Here is a 17,748-nt window from a genome sequence, read left to right as displayed (position 1 = left end):
CGTAGCTTTATTTTCAGAGGTGGTAGTATTTTGACTGAAGTATATGGAGGTTTTCATTCAGAGTTAAACATTTTGGCCATGAGGAAGGACAGTTAAATCTTCAAACAGATAGCGTTTTTGAAAAATGGTTTATTCGCTCCAACTCCCTCCCAATCGCTTTCAGAAAAAAATGGTCACTGTCTTTATTTGAAATTAGGCATCGACCCATGCCAATACATCAAAATATAAGCCTACTTTGAATGTACCATGAAACTTTTGTGGATTCCTTCTTTCTTTCATTCTTTTTCCTTGGGTACATAGTGACAATAATTCTATTGAAAAATACGCAGTAACAAGCAGGTCTGCGGTTTTATTATTTGAATACATTCCCTGGGAAGATGATTTGTCATTGGAGGTTGAAAAATAATAAGCTTGAAAGAAATTCAATTTGTCTTCTTAAAGAAATTAATTTGAAATAATTACCTTGTTTGATAAATGTAGAAGCACAGTACAAGACCAAAATTGAAACCAAAGAAATCTGTACCATTTTCAATCATACGTAGAATGAATGCATATTTCTTGACTTGATGAATTTATTACTAAGTAATAGGTGTTCTACTGAGCTCTTGGTAATGTCTGCTGCAGAAGCACCTACGAAATGAATAAATAAAAAAAACAGTCGCATTAGTGAATAAAGTGATTTCATAACCTTGAAAAATATTGGTAGGCTATGTGAAACGCGTACATTAATAGCTAAAAATCGAATGAAACGTCAACGATTTGATGTCGTGCGTGATTTTTAGTGGGTAGGTAGGTAGGTAGGTACCTACTTCATAAAAACACAAGCGTCTCTTCTGCATGTGTTACACATTTTTGAGAAATAATCACGTAAATGATGTGAATTCAACCACTATGAATTGTAAATGTTGTAATTATTGTGACTTTGTTGGAATTTGTAAATGCTCATTTTTTTTTTCATTATAATATGTACTTACCATATGCATAGATTCATATTACTCTGAAAAGTGTGACTGTTTTTTCCCATCCTATGTACCTACCTACATAAAAGTTTCTCTCCCTGGCCAATTTGTACATAGGTTTCATACAATATTAGAAAAGGAAAGTGAAATGTCATCTTCAGTCCCCAACCACCCTTATAGGGGCGATGGGATGGTTTTTTTTTCAGTAGGTATAGTTGAAATGTTGCGCCATATAACCCAACATTGGAGTCTAATTTCCAGGGATTGATACAACTGGGAGAATTGATCTGTTTGTGGCGCTTTGAAGGTTAATTGAAAGTACTTTTAAAGCACCTTTCAAAAATTGAATAGAAATATCATTTTTTTTTATTTGACCTCTCAGATGACCCCTCCCTTGCACCTGTCTCTTGATTTTTAAAAAATTGAAATAATCACTTGACACATGAATGCGAATATCAACTTAGTTTTTTAGGTTTTGCTCTTTCATCATCCTCATAAGCCACCAAAAGCTAAAAATCCAAAACAAATCTGAACACTCTTGTTTGAAAAGATACTAACTTGTAAATTTTTTCAAATTAATAAGAAAAATTACAACGTAAATACCTTAATTTTTTTGAAATCTGTACTTTATTATTATGAATTAATTTGAGAATTTAAAAATGTTAACGTATTTACACTGTATTACCTTCATGGCATGAAAAATATTTATTTGATTGTACCTACATATTATACTCGTGCAATTATGCATCGGCTTTGAAAAAATTTAACCATTTAGAAAAAATACTAATATGTGTACACTTGTGCAAGACCTACCCTTGTTTTGAAATACCTTTATAATTTCTTATAATAATTTAAGATTATTACGCTGACCCATATCCATCATAATCATCACCAAGATCTGCTTTAGATAGCTTACCTGTCTCTAAATCTACCAATTTTTGAATATCGAGGCTTTTCTCTATCTGCAAATCAGTTATCGAAAACAGAGTTTCAACTCTTTCTTGCGTTATTGGGCAGCAATACGCATTCTCTAGATTATTAGGAGTAATCAAATGCGCATCTTTGGACCAACTTTTGAAATCGCATGACATTTCATTGACATCACATTCCTTCTCTTCTGGAAGATCCTCTCTGGTGTTGTGGAGTACAATGAGAACTGCATATTCGACATTTTCATCGTAAACCATCATGTACCACATACTTGGTCTGAATACATCGGCTGATGTTTCTGGTACCAAGTGATTCATCGCAGATTTAAGGTAAAGTGCCGAAGACACATCGTGTTTATAAGAAAATATTTTCTCAGCTTTGGTGTAAATTGTCAAGGAGTGTTCGAATTTTCGATGGACGTAATTCGAAGCCAATAAAATTCCATTATGGATGGTTTTCATGAGTTGGATAAATTCAGGCAGTAGAGGTGCTGAATTGATCATGTGATCGGTGGATTTTTTCCAGTAGGGTAATGCCATGTGATCTTTGGGTACCAAAGGGTATATCTTCATATTGGGATCCACAGGGTGTTCTTTCCTGAGTGAACTAAAAGGTTTATAGGAATTTTTTATATTTATGAAAGTCATATGATACATTTCCAAACGAAATGTGTTTGTATCGAAGTTTTCTAATTCAACTGTGTCCAAGTTTTTGTGTGGGCAATCTTTATGCGTAAGAAGTTCCGGAGTCAAGATGTTATGTTTTGTCCACAATGTTTTTTTGTTGCTGAAATCGTAACATACTTCGTACATTTAATAAGGTTTTGGTGTGAACTGTGGTTTTTCAGTGCCCTAAAACACAGTAAGATATTTTGAGTAATTTTTGAGATAGGTATTGGAAACAAATAATTTTTTTCAAGTTTCTATCAGAAGAAAGCTGCGCAAATAGAATGCATTATTTATTCATACCGACTTCCGAGCAATTGATATCCTCTTGTATGAGAATCTTAACCTTGTGTATTCTTTGAAGTGCCTTTCTGTACTACAATTCTGAAAAAAAAAGACACATGAGATAAGATTACTGATGAATTGAGAGAGCTCATGGTTAAAGGTACTAGAAATTACATAGTATTCAGCACTGATCAACTGCGAATCTTTGCAGGGCCTATTCTAAGGAAAATTTGGAGCTGCGCAAACATAGCTCACGATGCGACTGATCAACAAATAATGAGGGCCCGAGCAAAGCGAGGGCAAAAGCTTTTGAAAATTAATGATTATTCAGAAGTAAAACAACATTAAGTACCTATTTTTAATGCGAGAAGTCAATTTTTCTACTTTTTACTAACATTTGGTCAGAGAAAAAAAAAGAAAAGAAAAGTGATCTAGCCCGAGCGAAGCGAGGGCGAAAACTGCGAAAAATTGATAATTTGAAACACAAAGAACATTAATCTTGATGCAGAAAATTAATTTTCATGGCTTCAAAATTTCTTGTTTTCTGGAAATTAAAACATTTTCAGAAGTAGGAATGCGAGTGCAAAGCTATCAGAAATTCACAATTCTTCATTTTTTCAGGACAAAATTCAAAATTTTTACGAATTTTTGACGAAAAATAGAACTTTTTTTTGGTATTTTAGCGAAAAATTGGGACTTTCTGGTATATATGTACTTAATTATGAGAGGATTGAAGAGACCATCTTTTGGTAAAATTCAAGTGAAACAGCATTATTTCTAATGTGAAAAGACAATTATTGTTCTACTCTTCAATTTATACTCAGAGAATGCAAAGGGAAAACGATTTAGCCCGAGCGAAGCGAGGGCAAAAACTTTTGAGAATTTTGATTTCAAAGAAGTAAAAATCCATGGTTTTTGGTAACTTTTTTATTTTCCGAATTGTTTGTCCAAAATTGTTTTTTAATGAATGAATGAATAAAATGAAAAATGCACGCAGCTGAATTTTTGGAACTGCGCAAAATGTGCGGAGCTGCGCCTTAGAATAGGCCCTGAATCTTTGGAACCACAAATCAACTTGTTTCCTTTTTCATCTGTCTCTACTGCTAGCCATGGCTGAGGCTCTTTGTCACACATTTGCTCTTGATTTTCTGAGAACTTTCCCACAAATAAGCAGTTTGCTGTGTTAGGTACTTTGTTGTTGAGTGATTCTAAAGCTCGCTTTAGTGTTTCATCAGTAGTTTTTAGTTCTGGACAAAGCAGGATTTCTTCAGAATTTGTACGTTTTGCTGCCAATTTCAGTTTTTCATCGATGATTTTGTATTTTGATGGTAATATGAGGTTATCAGGTTTATTTATCATCATGTGTCTCTCCAAGAGCACTATGAATGGTGAATATTGTTTTCCTATTAAGTAAAGAATAATAATACATATTAGAATACAATTTTATTGAAGTAGGTACCTATTTGAATAGTCAATTTCCTAGGTTAGGTATACTTAATTTTTACAATTATACATATTGAACATTTTTGCTTTTTATCGCCGCCGCATCAAAGCAGATTCATAAAATTTTAATTATTAATTATCTACTATTCAGACATTCGGTGCATTTGTTTCTTTCATTTGTTGAATGAAAAGAATTACTCTTTGATCTGATTCCATTACCATTATTAATGCTATTATTTTTCTCTCCAAACAATATTTTCCTTATTTTTATTTAGAATTTGAACCTAAATTTTTGTTTTATTCCATTTTTTTCAGAAGTAATGCAAAACGTTTCCCAAGATGAAAAAAGTTGTTTCATTGCAGAAAAAAGTCCATTTATTGGAAAATGGGTAATTTTGTTTAAACATATCTTTTTTCATTGAAAGTATTGAGAAATGATATGCCTACTACTTTAGAATAATTTGAAATATTACCTTGACTGGTGGTTAGAGTCACATGGTACAAAACCAAAATCAAAACCAAAGAAGATTTTGCCATTCTTTAAACGTATGGTATGAGTTAGCGTAAGCGTTCAACTTTTGTCTCGAAGAAAGTATCACTAATGAAAGAATTCCATTCGAACCCTTGATTTTAAGTAGGTATCGCCTACTGTGAAAAAAATAATGCAATTGCGTCAGTAAATGAAGTGATTGTTCCACCTTGAGGAATAGTTTCAAGCACAGAAATGGGTAATATGACTTTCAGCACATGCGTAGGTAGAAACTCGTGTTTGAAGTTGAACAATAATGTATCAGTTCATTATAATGATTGAAGTGAATCATCAAAATCCTTGCCATCTGGGAATTGTGTCAAAAGGTCTATGAAAACACAAGTGTGCGATCCTCCGCGTTACATTGAAAAAATTACTAGAAATTTGTGCATGTCCTTGAGAAACAACGAATCATTTTTTCGTTGAAAGAAGATGAAATTTTATTCAAAGCAATTTATGCGCATTATAATGAAGTTTTCGAGCTTTAATGATTTTTATATGCCGATTTATGGACTATAATACCTACGTAGAATTTCCTGTTCGATCGTGTAATTTGTTGAGAAAAAGTACATATTATAGTTACATTATTCTTTCAAAAAACTGCCATGAATGGTGTTGAACATATATATTTTTTTTAAATATTTTATGGCCACTTCAGGGCACATTTAGGTGGCCAAATTTGGCCAAACACAAAATGGCCAAATTTGGGAAAAAACTGCAATTTTGAAAATGAAATTTTGCGCACAAATTGATCACATTTTTTAAAAGCGATATGTGCAATAGATTCAAAACTTTCTCTACTTTCAATTGATGAGATTTTGAAGCCAATAAGTTTCATCTATGGCTTGTAGGGTCAGATTTATCAAAAATAAAATTAAAAAAACTCAAGGTGGCCAAATTTGGGCACTTAACCTCACTCACTGAATTAAGTATAATTATTCAATTTATAACCAAGCATAATATTATAGGTCTATGTGAGTACCTACCTAAGTGCAATTTTGCTCATTGATTGACATGAGAGTTCATCAGATTCATTAGAGAACAATAATGATGATTGAAAAATTAAACTAGCAACTCGAGAATCGAGAGTTTTTGCTATATTTACATCATTTTAAAGAAAATCATTACCTAGTTATTGTGTAAAAAGAAAATTTGAAAGGATAATATTGCAGTGAAACATCAAAGTTTTGGTCAAAATGTAAAATAATGTAAAATGTCGTGTGACTAATTGATTCATACGTTTTTGAGATCGCTGAATAGAAATATGACTTTTTATTTGACCTTCTCGGATGCCCTCTCCTCTTGCACCTGTCAGTCGATTTCCAGAAAATCGCAATAATCATGAGACACATGGTTTGTTAGGTTTGGAAGCGGTGAACACGAATATTAACTCGTTTTTTAGGTTCCACGATTTAGTCTAAAAATCCAAAACAAATCTGAACAACCTTGTTCGAAAATATGACAAATTTCGTCGAATTAACAAGAAAAATTAGAACTTGTAAATAATGTTTTTGAAATCTGCATTTCATTTATAATGAATTTATTGAGAATTAAATGATTACATATACATTGTATTACCTTCATGGAATGAAAAATATTTATTTCATTGTATTATATTATGCAATTATGCATTAACTTTGAAAAAATTTAACCTGTAAAACAAAATAATATACTAATATGTACACTAGTGCAGGGACAACCCTTGTTTCGTAATACCTTTGTAATTTCTCATAATGATTTATGATTATTAAATCCATGCATGTCCATCATCATCATCATCATCATCAAAGTCTGCTTTAGATGATGTAACTTTCTCTAAATTTATTAGTTTTTGAATATCAAGGCTTTTTTGTATCTGCAAATCAGTTATCGAAAACAGAGTTTTAACTCTTTCTTGCGTTAATGGGCAGCAATACGCATGCTCCAAATTATCCGCAGCAATCAAATGTGCATCTTCGGACCAACTTTTGAAATCACATGACATTTCTTTGACATCACATTCTTTCTCTTCTGGGAGATTTTCTCTTGTGTTGTGCAGTACAATGAGAACTGCCTGTTCGGTATCTTCATTGTAAACCATCATGTACCAAATACTTGGTCTGAATACGTCGGTCGATATTGTTTCTGGCATCAAGTGATTTATCACAGGTTTGACGTAAAGTGCTGATGACACACTGTGTTTATAAGAAAATATTTTCTCAGCTTTGGTGTAAATTGTCAAGGTGTGTTCGTATTTTCGATGGACGTAATTCGAAGCCAATAAAATTCCGTTATGGATAGTTTTCATGAGTTGGATAAATTCAGGCAGTAGAGGTGCTGAATTAATCATATGATCAGTGGATTTTTTCCAGTAAGGTAATGCCATGTGGTCTTTGGGTACCAAAGGGTATATCTTCATATTATTGGGATCCACAGGGTGTTGTTTCCTGAATGAATTAAAAGGTTTATAGGAATTTTTTGTACTAATGAAAGTCATATAATTCAGTTCCAAGCGAAATGTGTTTGTGTCAAAGTTTTCTAATTCAACTGTGTCCAAGTTTTTGTGTGGGTAATCTTTATGCGTGAGAAGTTCGGGTGTCATGATCTTATGTTTTGTCCACAATGTTTTTTTGTTGCTGAAATCGTAACATACTTCGTACATTTGATAAGGCTCTGGTTCAAACTGTGGTTCTTCAGTACCCTGAAAAATACATGTAGGTATTTGGGTAATTTGTCGAGATATTTTCATCAGAAGAAAGTTGCACAAATAGAATGCATTATTTATTCATACCGACTCCTGTGAATTTGATAACTCCTCACTGTATCTTTTGATATACCTTTCTGTACCACAATTCTGAAAAAAAAAGACACATGAGATACAATTAATTGATGTATTGAGAGGTTTCATATGGTTAAAGACTCTAGCAAATTACATAGTATTCAGCACTGATCAACTGTGAATCTTTGGAACCACAATTAATAACTTTGTTTTCTTCTTCATCTGTCTCTACCACCAACCACGGCTGAGGCTCTTTGTCACACGTTTGCTCTCCACTTTCTGAAAACTTTGCCACAAATAAGCAGTTTGTTGTGCTAGGTACTTCGTTGTTGAGTGTTTCTAAAGTTTCCTTTAATGTTTCATCTGTGGTTTCAAGTCCTGGACAAAGCGGAATTTCTTCAGGATTTGTATATTTATTTCCTGCCAATCTGAGTTTTTCATCGATGTTTACGTATTTTGATGGTAGTATGAGATTATCAGGTAGATCTATCGTCGAGTCTCTCTCCAGGAACACTGTGAATGGCGAATATTGTTCTCCTATTAAGTAGAAGATGATGTTAATATGATTTTATTGAAGTAGGCACCTATTCGACTAGTCAATTGCCTAGGTTACGTATCTACCTATTCTTAGTTTATATTGAACATTTTTGCTCTTTTATTGCCGCAGCATCTAGGCGGACCCATTAATTTTCAATTTTTAATTACTATTCAGACATTTGAATACAATTGAGGAGTCGGCCTGCAAAGTGACCTAACTGCAAAAAAATGATTTTTGAGATAGCAACGCTATCTGATAGTTTAGGACATGCCCTACAAAAGGAATATATCACCTTCATCCAGTTTCACTCGTAACACCCCTCCCCCCCCTTGAAAATGATAAAATTAAAAGCATGGCCTGCAAAGTGACCTTATTTTTACGATTTTCCGAAAATGTGTTTCATAGGGTACTGTTTGTTGAAATCAAAATTAATTTTAACCCCTTCTGAAGAAATTCAAAAATTTTAGAGACATCGAAAATCGCACTGGAGGCTTCAGAGTGATTCGAAATGGTAAAATCGTAAGTTGAGAATAAGCCACAACTCCAGTTTTAGCTAGCTTCCTGTACACTAAAAAATCTTGAATGAATGAATAAATCTTTGCTCTCATAAGAAATAACATACGCAATGAAAAACCGGAGAAAATTGCGTACATATCACTAAAAAACAAAAAAAAAAAAAACGTATGTGCGGCCTGCAAAGTGACCTTAACTGCAGCATTTTTCATTTTTGTTGCACCCTGTAGCGAACCCGTGTTCATATTTTTCAGAAACGAAAAGGTGATTAAGTGAGTGAGGGTTGACCCTTTCGATTCCCTAAAACAGATTTCGAAAATGTGACTTCATTTTCCTAGGACACGTTTTTCTCATTTATCTCGAAATCAATTTTTTGCAGTTAGGTCACTTTGCAGGCCGACTCCTCAATTGTTTCTTTCATTTGTTGAATGAAAATGATTACTATTTGACCAGAATCCATTAGGTATCAACTCTCTAAATTTGAAACAGTGAAATTTCACTACTGAATTGGTCAGTCAAAATGATTTTTTACTGACCAGATCAGTAGATTTTTCACTGTTTTGAAGTAAAAAACTACTGCTTTTAAGAAATCAAAATGTCATGACTGCTAAAGCAGTGAAATTTCACAGTTTCAAATTTAGAGAGAATATTATATTTTTTTTCTCCAAAGAATGTCTTACTGTTTTACATTACATATTATTTAATGCTTCCAGAAAATAAAAAAAAAATTATTCCATTACATATAAATTAGAAAATGGTTAATTTTGTTTAAATTCATATTTTTTCCTTAGGCGCATTGAGAAAATATGTTGTGTCTACTTGATAGATTAATTCGAAATATTACCTTGACTGGTGGTTAGAGTAACATAGTACAAAACCAAAATCAAAACCAAAGAAGATTTTGCCATTTTTTACACGTAGATATGAGTAAGCGTAAGCGTTCAACTTTTGTCTCGAAGAAAGTATCACGAATGCAATAATTCTATCTGAACCCCTGATTTTATGTACCTATGTATCGCCTAATGTGAAAAAAATCATGCGATTGCTTCAGAAAATGAAATGATTATTCACCTTGAGGAATAGTTTCAAGCACAAATGTGGGCAATATGACTTTCAACGCATGCATAGGTAGAAGCTCGTGTGTAAAGTTGAACAATAATGTATCAGTAGTTCATTGTAATGATTGAAGTGAATCATCAAAATCCTTGCCGTCTGCGATTTGTGTCAAAAGATCTGTGAAAACACAAGTGTGCGATCCTTCGCGTTACATTGAAAAAATTACTAGAAATTTGTGCATGTCCTTGAGAAAAGACGAACCATTTTTTCGTTGAAAGAAAAATAAAATTTTCGAGTTTTAATGATTTTTTTCTTTCAAAAAACTGCCATAAATGGTGGTGAACATGATTTTTAAAAAAGAAATTTCTGCTATGAGTACTTTTAGTTTGGATTAAAATGTTGTTTTATGACATTTCTGAGTCATAAATACTTACCATTTTATTCATCTTTTTCAATTTCAAAAAAAAAATCAGTTTTCATAGGTCAATTCTAGGAAATTTTATTATTTGTTTTTGAAGATGGCCTTTTTGGGGCACATTTAATTGGCCAAATTTGTCTTTTCACGAACTCAAGGAGGTAAATTTGGGCAAAAAAACTAGAATTTTAAAAACAAAATTTCGCCCACAAATTCGATTAAATTTTTAAAAACGAGATGTGCAGTAGATTCGAGATTTTCTCTATTTTCGATTGATATGATATTGAAGCCAATAGGTTTCATCAATATATTTAGCTTGCAAGGTTGGATTTATCCAAAAAAAACAAAACAAAACAAAACAAAAACATTACGGTGGCCAACCATAAAGTTATAGGTCTATGTGGGTATCTACTTGCTCATTGATTGAAATGAGAGTTGATCAGATTCATTAGAGAACAATAATGATGATTGAAAATGAAGCTTCCAACTCGAGAATCGATTTGCTATATTTACATCATTAAAAAAAAAATCATTACCTAGGTACCTACTTATTATGTGAAAAGAAAACTTGAAAGGATTAATATATACGTCTTAGGGGCGTATTTGCCTATGTATAGATATATTTCTTTAAATTGAATGTTAAACGAAACTTCAAACGTTCTTGTCATTTTCGGATAAAGTTTGAGACTCTTCCTTGGTTGGATTGATCACCTCTTCAATATTCAATGATTTTTCAAGCTGTAATTCATTTATCGAAAACAATTGTTTTATGCGTTCCTGCGATACCTGACAACAATACACGTGGTTTAGTCTCTTATCAGGAATCCAATTAGAATAAAGCGACCATTTTTTAAAATCACAATGTAGAATTTCATCTTCGCTACATTCTTTCTGTTTTGGGAGTTCTCCATTTGTATTATGAAACACAATCAGAACTCCGGATTTCTCACTATCATCGTAAACAAATTTATACCATACATTTGGTTTGAATAAATTAATTTGAGGAGCGCCTTTCTTAGGCTTCAAATGTGTTTTGTCTCCTTCTACTACGAGTATATCGAAACTTGATACGAAATTCATCATTGGTATAACCTCTGTATCAGCTTTGGTATAAATTTTCAAGATTTTTTGCGATGTTGTGAACAAATTACTCGATGCTTTAAAGATTCCGTCATTTATAGATCTTATTATTGGGATTAATTCGGGTAATATGGGCGCTGAGTTGATCATATGACTGGTGGCTGTTTTCCAATATCGTAACGCCATGTGGTTTTTTGGTACCATAGTGTACACTGAAGTGATATCCGGCTTAGTGAGTAGATATGATTCTTTCAGTTTTTCGAATGTAGTGGAGCTCAAGTTCAAGGAGGAGGTATCAGTGCTGAAATCTTTAATATCGATATCTTTGGCTCCGTGAAGCTCGGCAAACTCATTGGCGAATAGCGGAGGTGCCATAGGATTATATTTCGTCCATAATGTTTGATTTCGTTGAAAATCGTAACATATCTCGTACATATGGTAACGGATTGGTTCGAATGAAGGGATTTGACCGGTGCCCTAAAAAAATTCGGAGTAGGCATAGTATGTATTAAATAAAATAATGTTTTGATTTTTTTTTTGAAGTCGTGGTGTAATTTAATCGAACACCGCAGTCTTATTTTAGAGATGCTTACTTCTTGTGTAGCCTGTATTACTTTTGCCGCGTCCTCTGATAAAGTTAGGTCTGAACCACAATTCTACGAGAGAAAGAATTACCTAACTTACAAAAGTATCACCATTAGGTATTGTTTCATGTGAAAAAAACTTACGTAATATTGAGCGTCTATTAACGTCTGTTGGTCATTGACGCCACAAGTAACCGGTAATCCATCATTTTGCTTTCTTACTTCCAGCGATATTTTTGGTTCTTGTGTACAATACGAGGTGTATTCATTTGATTCGAAATTCCTCACAAATAGGCACTTTTCAGAATCAGGGAATACTTCGTTGAGGGTTTCTAGTATAATTTCTGCTTTTTGATCATTGGTGCGTAATTCAGGACAGAGTTCAATTGAGAAGTTGTCCAGGGCTCTCATAGTCAAGCGCGATTCCTGCAGTTCTGAGTCTGGTGGTAGTACGTAAACAGATCTTGGTGATAGGGATGGTTGAGATTTCACTAACAATGGGTCATACTTTTCTGCTGAAAATTATTTGAAAAGTTGACGAATTATGCGTTTGGTGATTCAACTTAAGAAAAAGTACCCGTTTGAATTTACGTGTTTGGAAATTGATCTACATTGATTGTTTTATTTCTCCAGCTTTTGGTTGTTACATCGAATGAATTGTCTCAAGATATTGAGAAAAGGTTTACCGATTTATTTTGCTATTAGAGTTATCCGGTTGGGAAAATCGAGAATAAGTTCAGCTTTTTTATTTAGCTACGTAGTACGTACCTATATTTTAAGGGAAATGGCGATTGTTCCCTTGTGTAGAAAATATGTCAATTTTCCTATTTGTTATATTGTACCACTGCCCATTACCAAAAAAATCTAGCATACACATACCTGAATTTTTTGGATGATTTTTGTCGTTTACTGCAACTCCTAGAAAATAACTTGAAAATTAATAAAATGCAGGGCAGAGGGATAGTTTTTTCCCTCGGAGAAATTTGTATGCATTCGGTTCAAGCATAAATAATTAGTTCAAGAAACACTACTGAAAATAACACCGTAATTTTATTACCTACCTTGTTCGATGAAACTGATGATGCTGAAGGAAACAAAGATGAGAAATATGGGAAATTTGTCCATTTTTTTTTTTTTGGTTTCAGAAGAAGATATTTTCAAGTCGAATGCGCTATTCAATTTGAACTTGAATCATTTCATAGAACTGGAACTTCCTATTAAATTATGTATTCGTTATTATTATAGTACATATGTTGCTGTGTAATTCCCTTCTTTGAAAAATTTTTCGCGAGCAGAACAGAGACACATAAACTAAGATTTATTTCTAAAATTACGACATTTTTAGTAACGATTCATGCAGAAATTTTGTTTATTCACATGCTACAAACAATGATTTATTCAAAATTGAAATCGAAATGTTTTCTTATAATGAAAAGTGTGTGTTAGTCAGAAGGTTGTAGGTATAAGCCATACTTGCGTACTGGCAAACATTAGATAATGACGTACGTACCCAATTCTGAAATGGGAATCATTTTTTATTTTCATGAATTGGACATTTTCCTGTTTTACTTTACCCATTGTCTTAGGGGGAAACTTCTTTAACTGAAACTTATTGAAAGGTAACACACTGATAGGTTATATTTTCAATCTGAAGCAACGGAATTTAAGCTTATATGTACCATATTCAATTGAAAATTTCAAGACGTTGTTTATCGTGAAACCAGAAGATTTCAAAATGAATAAGAATATACCCATTTTACTTTTTGATGCTCTATGTTCAAAGGTTTGGAAAAGAAACCATGTTAGGTACTTTCGAAGTATTCAATTCAATTCAATTCAATAAGGAATTTCAGACATGAGCGCACATTTTAACCGTAGAGAAGAGAATGGCAAAGATTAGGGTTGGACTCCGGGTCCAGATTTTAATGATACTGTATTATGATTTTATTTCAGGTCTATCTCATTTGTGTCTAAAATCGGACACTCGTATGAAAAATAATAATTTTGAAACGTTTGAAATTTGACAAAAATTCAATGATTTCGGAACGTATCTATACCTACTCTTCGCAGAAATTCAGGTTCAATTGAAATCAGAGGTGGCCATCTTCTGCAATTCTCTTGATGTTGGTGGACTTATAGTAGATTTTTTTTTTGTTTTTTCCGCTCCCACCCCCTAAAGTTCTTACCACTGGTGAGAAAATCAGGTCATGAAATTTACACCCACTTCGGTGAAAAATAAGTAGTGTGGGTAAGATCTCCCCTCCAATTTTACAAAGAATGAAAAAATTCAAGTATTTGACAAAATTTTTAAAATTGTCAACTTTCTAGTTCCAACACCTCAGTCAAGTCCTTCCTTGGTAAAATCAATTTCTATACCAATTTTAGTCTCATATCTCCATTCTCCACACACGACTAACCTGTGAATTAAAGGGGAAAGCTCCTATTTACACCTATTTGTGAAAAAAATTCCTAGCTCCCCTTCTCCTCAGTTCTCAAAATATAGAAATCCGAGAAATCCTGTTAAATATTTCTGAACCATCTACATGATGAAAAAGTAACACTTGTCTTCTTCCTCAAAAAATTAAAAAAATGTATATTTTTTATTATTTTTCAAAAACTTTAATACTTAGTCAGAAAAGCAATATTTAGCATTTTCGACCCCCCCCCCCACCTCCACGATGAAAAAATAGAACTTGGTGTCTTTCTAAGTTCCTAACAATGATTTGATCTGTTGAAAAATCAATTTCAGAGTTATCAAGTTACCTTGATTTTTCAGCTTTTATTTTAATTGGATGAGTTGAACAAGCCCAGATTATCGTTTGAGGGACCAAGGAATTAATATCATTTAGTAACTGATCATTTCGGCGTTAATTGTCAATAGCTATAGGTATGTACCTAATGAAAATGAAACATCAAACAAGTAAAAAAGTTTTTTCTTGAAGAGAAGTCTTTTTGAAAAAAAAAAAAAAACTATGAAAGGAGATTAAAATTGATACCTACATGAAAAAATAAAAATACTGATTTGTTTATTTTTATTTTATTTTTTCAACTTCGGAGGTCTCTATGTAGTACTCCAAAATTGTTGGGGAACTGAGGGAAGGATTTCCGTGGAAAAAGAATTATCTACGTACATAGCAGTATTTTGCTCAGAGTTGAAAATTTGTTCATTATACCTAATTTGTTCATACAGACATCAATTTTTCATCCTTTTCGATATTTTTCAAGTTTAGAGGTTTTATGCTAGGCGACCAACATCATTTTCACTTGGAGGACCAAGCGAGGAGGTTTCCTGAGAATGTAGTTATTCATTGTTGATTTTTTTTCCAACTTGGAGGGGCTTTATATTACAGATCCAACATTATTTGGGAGACCGGGGGAGGGATTTCTTGAAAAGGTGTCTATTTAGAAAGATTCTACGGACATCAATTTTTCATCTTTTTTGTTTTCCCCCTGGGAGCTCCATACAAGAGAGCCAATATCGTTGGGGCTCTTTGGGAGGCTTCTTACTAGGTGCCTAATATGGATTGAAGGGCAGGGGAAAGTTTTTTCTTGAAAAGGGGATTGTTTAGAAAGTTCTGACGTAGAAACAAAGAATTTTGATTAATGTTTGTTGATTTTTTCAACTTAATAGGGGCCTCCCGGCGTCAGTTTTTTGCAAATAGGGGGAAAATAAACGTAGGGAATCATTTTATCACCGGGGGTAACAACTTTGAGGGGTGAGAGCTATCAAATTTTAACCTTTCAAGATAAAAGGTATACATTCTAAAAAGTACGTACAATATGTAAATGTATTCCGAATACTTTTCAACCTCACAAAGATTACTTACCTATAATTCAAACTTTGGCAAGAATTGATCAATGGAAAGAAAGAAGTCAAAGCTTGAATTCAGCGTTTTTTGAAAATAATGAATTGGTATTCGTTATATTGGATGCTACAAATTTATTGAAAACACATAAAAAGCTAATAATATTCACTGAATTTTCCTATAGGTATAAATACATGGGTAAAAATTACAAAATTTTCTTGAGACAATTAGTAGGTACTAGGTAGGTAAGTATAGTTTAATTATTTGTCTTCGGTAATTTCGCTGTATGGTATGACTTGAAGTCTTTACGTACCTACAGTCTCATTTTGATAGGATACATGAATCTTACTTGTATATAATCAACGATTCTTTTTGTCAAATTCTTCATCGTGTTCTAAACGTATCATTTCTTCAATATTAAAATCTTTACTAATCTCCAAATTGTGTATCAAAAACAACGTTCTGACTTTTTCTGGCCTGATTGGACAGCAATACACATATTCCAAATTTTTTTCGGTGATTGAGTGAGGGTCTTCGGACCAATTTTGAAAATTACATGGCAGCCGTACTCCATCATCGCATTCCTTTTGTTCAGGTGGATCTTCCCTAGTGTTATGTAAAACAATGAGAACTGCAGAATTGGCATCTTCGTTGTGAACAATTATATACCACGTATTGGGTGTAAATACCTCGATTGATAATTCTGGCACGAGGTATTTCATTGCTGATTCCAAGTAGAGTGCTGACGACGCAAGATGTGTTAATGAAAGTATTGTCTCAGCTTTGGTGTAAATTGTCAAGGTTTCGTGGAATTCTCTAAGGACGTATTTCGAAGCCAACAAAATTCCATTGTGAATGGCTTTCATTAGAGGTATAAATTCGGGAAGTAGAGGAGCCGAATTAATCATATGATCGGTCGATTTTTTCCAGTATGGTAATGCCATGTGATCTTTGGGTACTAAAGGGTATATTTTCATATTGACGTCCGCAGATTCATAGTCATGCTTCATAACAGTAAAAGTTTGTTCAGGCACTGACAAACTAAATTTTTCCGTGTCAAATTCATCTAGATTTACAGTGTTCAGGTTTCTATGAGGGTATTCTTTATGGGTGAGCAGCTCAGGAGTCAAAACCTTATGTTTTGTCCACAATGTTCTTTTGTTTTCGAAATCGTAGCATATTTCATACATTTCATAAACCTGAGGTAGAAGCTGAGGCTCTTCAGTGCCCTGAAAATAAATATATTTCAAGTCTAGTTGTTGAAACATCATCAGAAGAAAATTTAGTGGGTACAAGTTCAAATTTATATTCTTACCCATGCTCTGGCGATGGATGCTGCGTCGTGATATTTTTTGAAATATTGTACTGAGCCACAAGCCTTCAAAAAGAACATGATACATTACATGAAACATGATTAATAAATTATATGGCAGCATAGTATGGAGCATTTACTTTGTATTCAGCACTGACTAATCGCTGTTTTTCGGCGGTACCACAAATTATCCTTTTTCCTTTTAAATCTCTCACAACTGTTAAACGTCGTTTAGGTTCTTTCTGGCATACTTGATCTTCGCCTTCTCGAAACTGTGCCGCAAATAAACAGCCTTTAATAGTTCCAGGTTTAATACGCTGAAGTGAGCGTAAAGCTTCCTTCAGGATTTGGTTTTCTGTTCGAAGTTCAGGGCAAAGCGCAGTTTCCGGAAAATTTGACTTGTCTGTAGCCAAGCTCAATTTTTGATCAATGAATGTGTACTTGGATGGTAGTATGTAATCGTCAGGTAAAGGTATTGACGGGTCTTCTTCATCAAACAGCACCATGAAAGGTGGATATTCTGGCGCTGTTATCGTATAAACAAGAAATGCGTTAATTGCTTTTTCACGTGAATAAGGTTCTACGTAATCCGTTTGCAAGTGGGTAACTATACGTAGATAGTACATACCTGGTTGTTGAGCACCTTCCGTGCTCATGCCAAGTCCAGAGTTGACTGTAAAATAAGTGCAAATGGTTGTGTTGTAAATGTTGGCAAAATAAAAAATACGTCTGATTAGTAATTTTTGGGCAGGAAATAGGAATCGACGATTTTTCAAGACATTTTTACTCTTGAAGATAATCGATAGATGCCCTAGCTGCAGTTTAATGCAAATTCGTTCATCATTTGTTAGATGAGTAGGTACAAGGCTACCAAA

General features: G+C 33.4%; 1 protein-coding gene across 1 annotated transcript; it reads right to left on the bottom strand.

The window, feature by feature from the left end:
* Positions 1-15,833: 15,833 nt before the first annotated feature.
* Positions 15,834-17,542, bottom strand: LOC135833686 (uncharacterized). Its single transcript, XM_065347448.1, has 4 exons — positions 17,502-17,542; positions 17,014-17,399; positions 16,877-16,939; positions 15,834-16,790 (listed from the first exon to the last, which is right to left on the bottom strand). Exons 1-4 carry the CDS (start codon positions 17,527-17,529, stop codon positions 15,921-15,923), a joined length of 1,347 nt encoding a protein of 448 aa, XP_065203520.1. The 5' UTR covers positions 17,530-17,542; the 3' UTR covers positions 15,834-15,920.
* Between the last annotated feature and the right edge of the window lie 206 nt (positions 17,543-17,748).

Source organism: Planococcus citri, chromosome 2 (genome assembly GCF_950023065.1).
Source record: "Planococcus citri chromosome 2, ihPlaCitr1.1, whole genome shotgun sequence".
Classification (NCBI taxonomy): Eukaryota; Metazoa; Arthropoda; class Insecta; order Hemiptera; family Pseudococcidae; genus Planococcus; species Planococcus citri.
The sequence above is the reverse complement of the archived record's forward strand: the minus strand, read 5'-3'. Positions and strand labels throughout refer to the sequence as shown.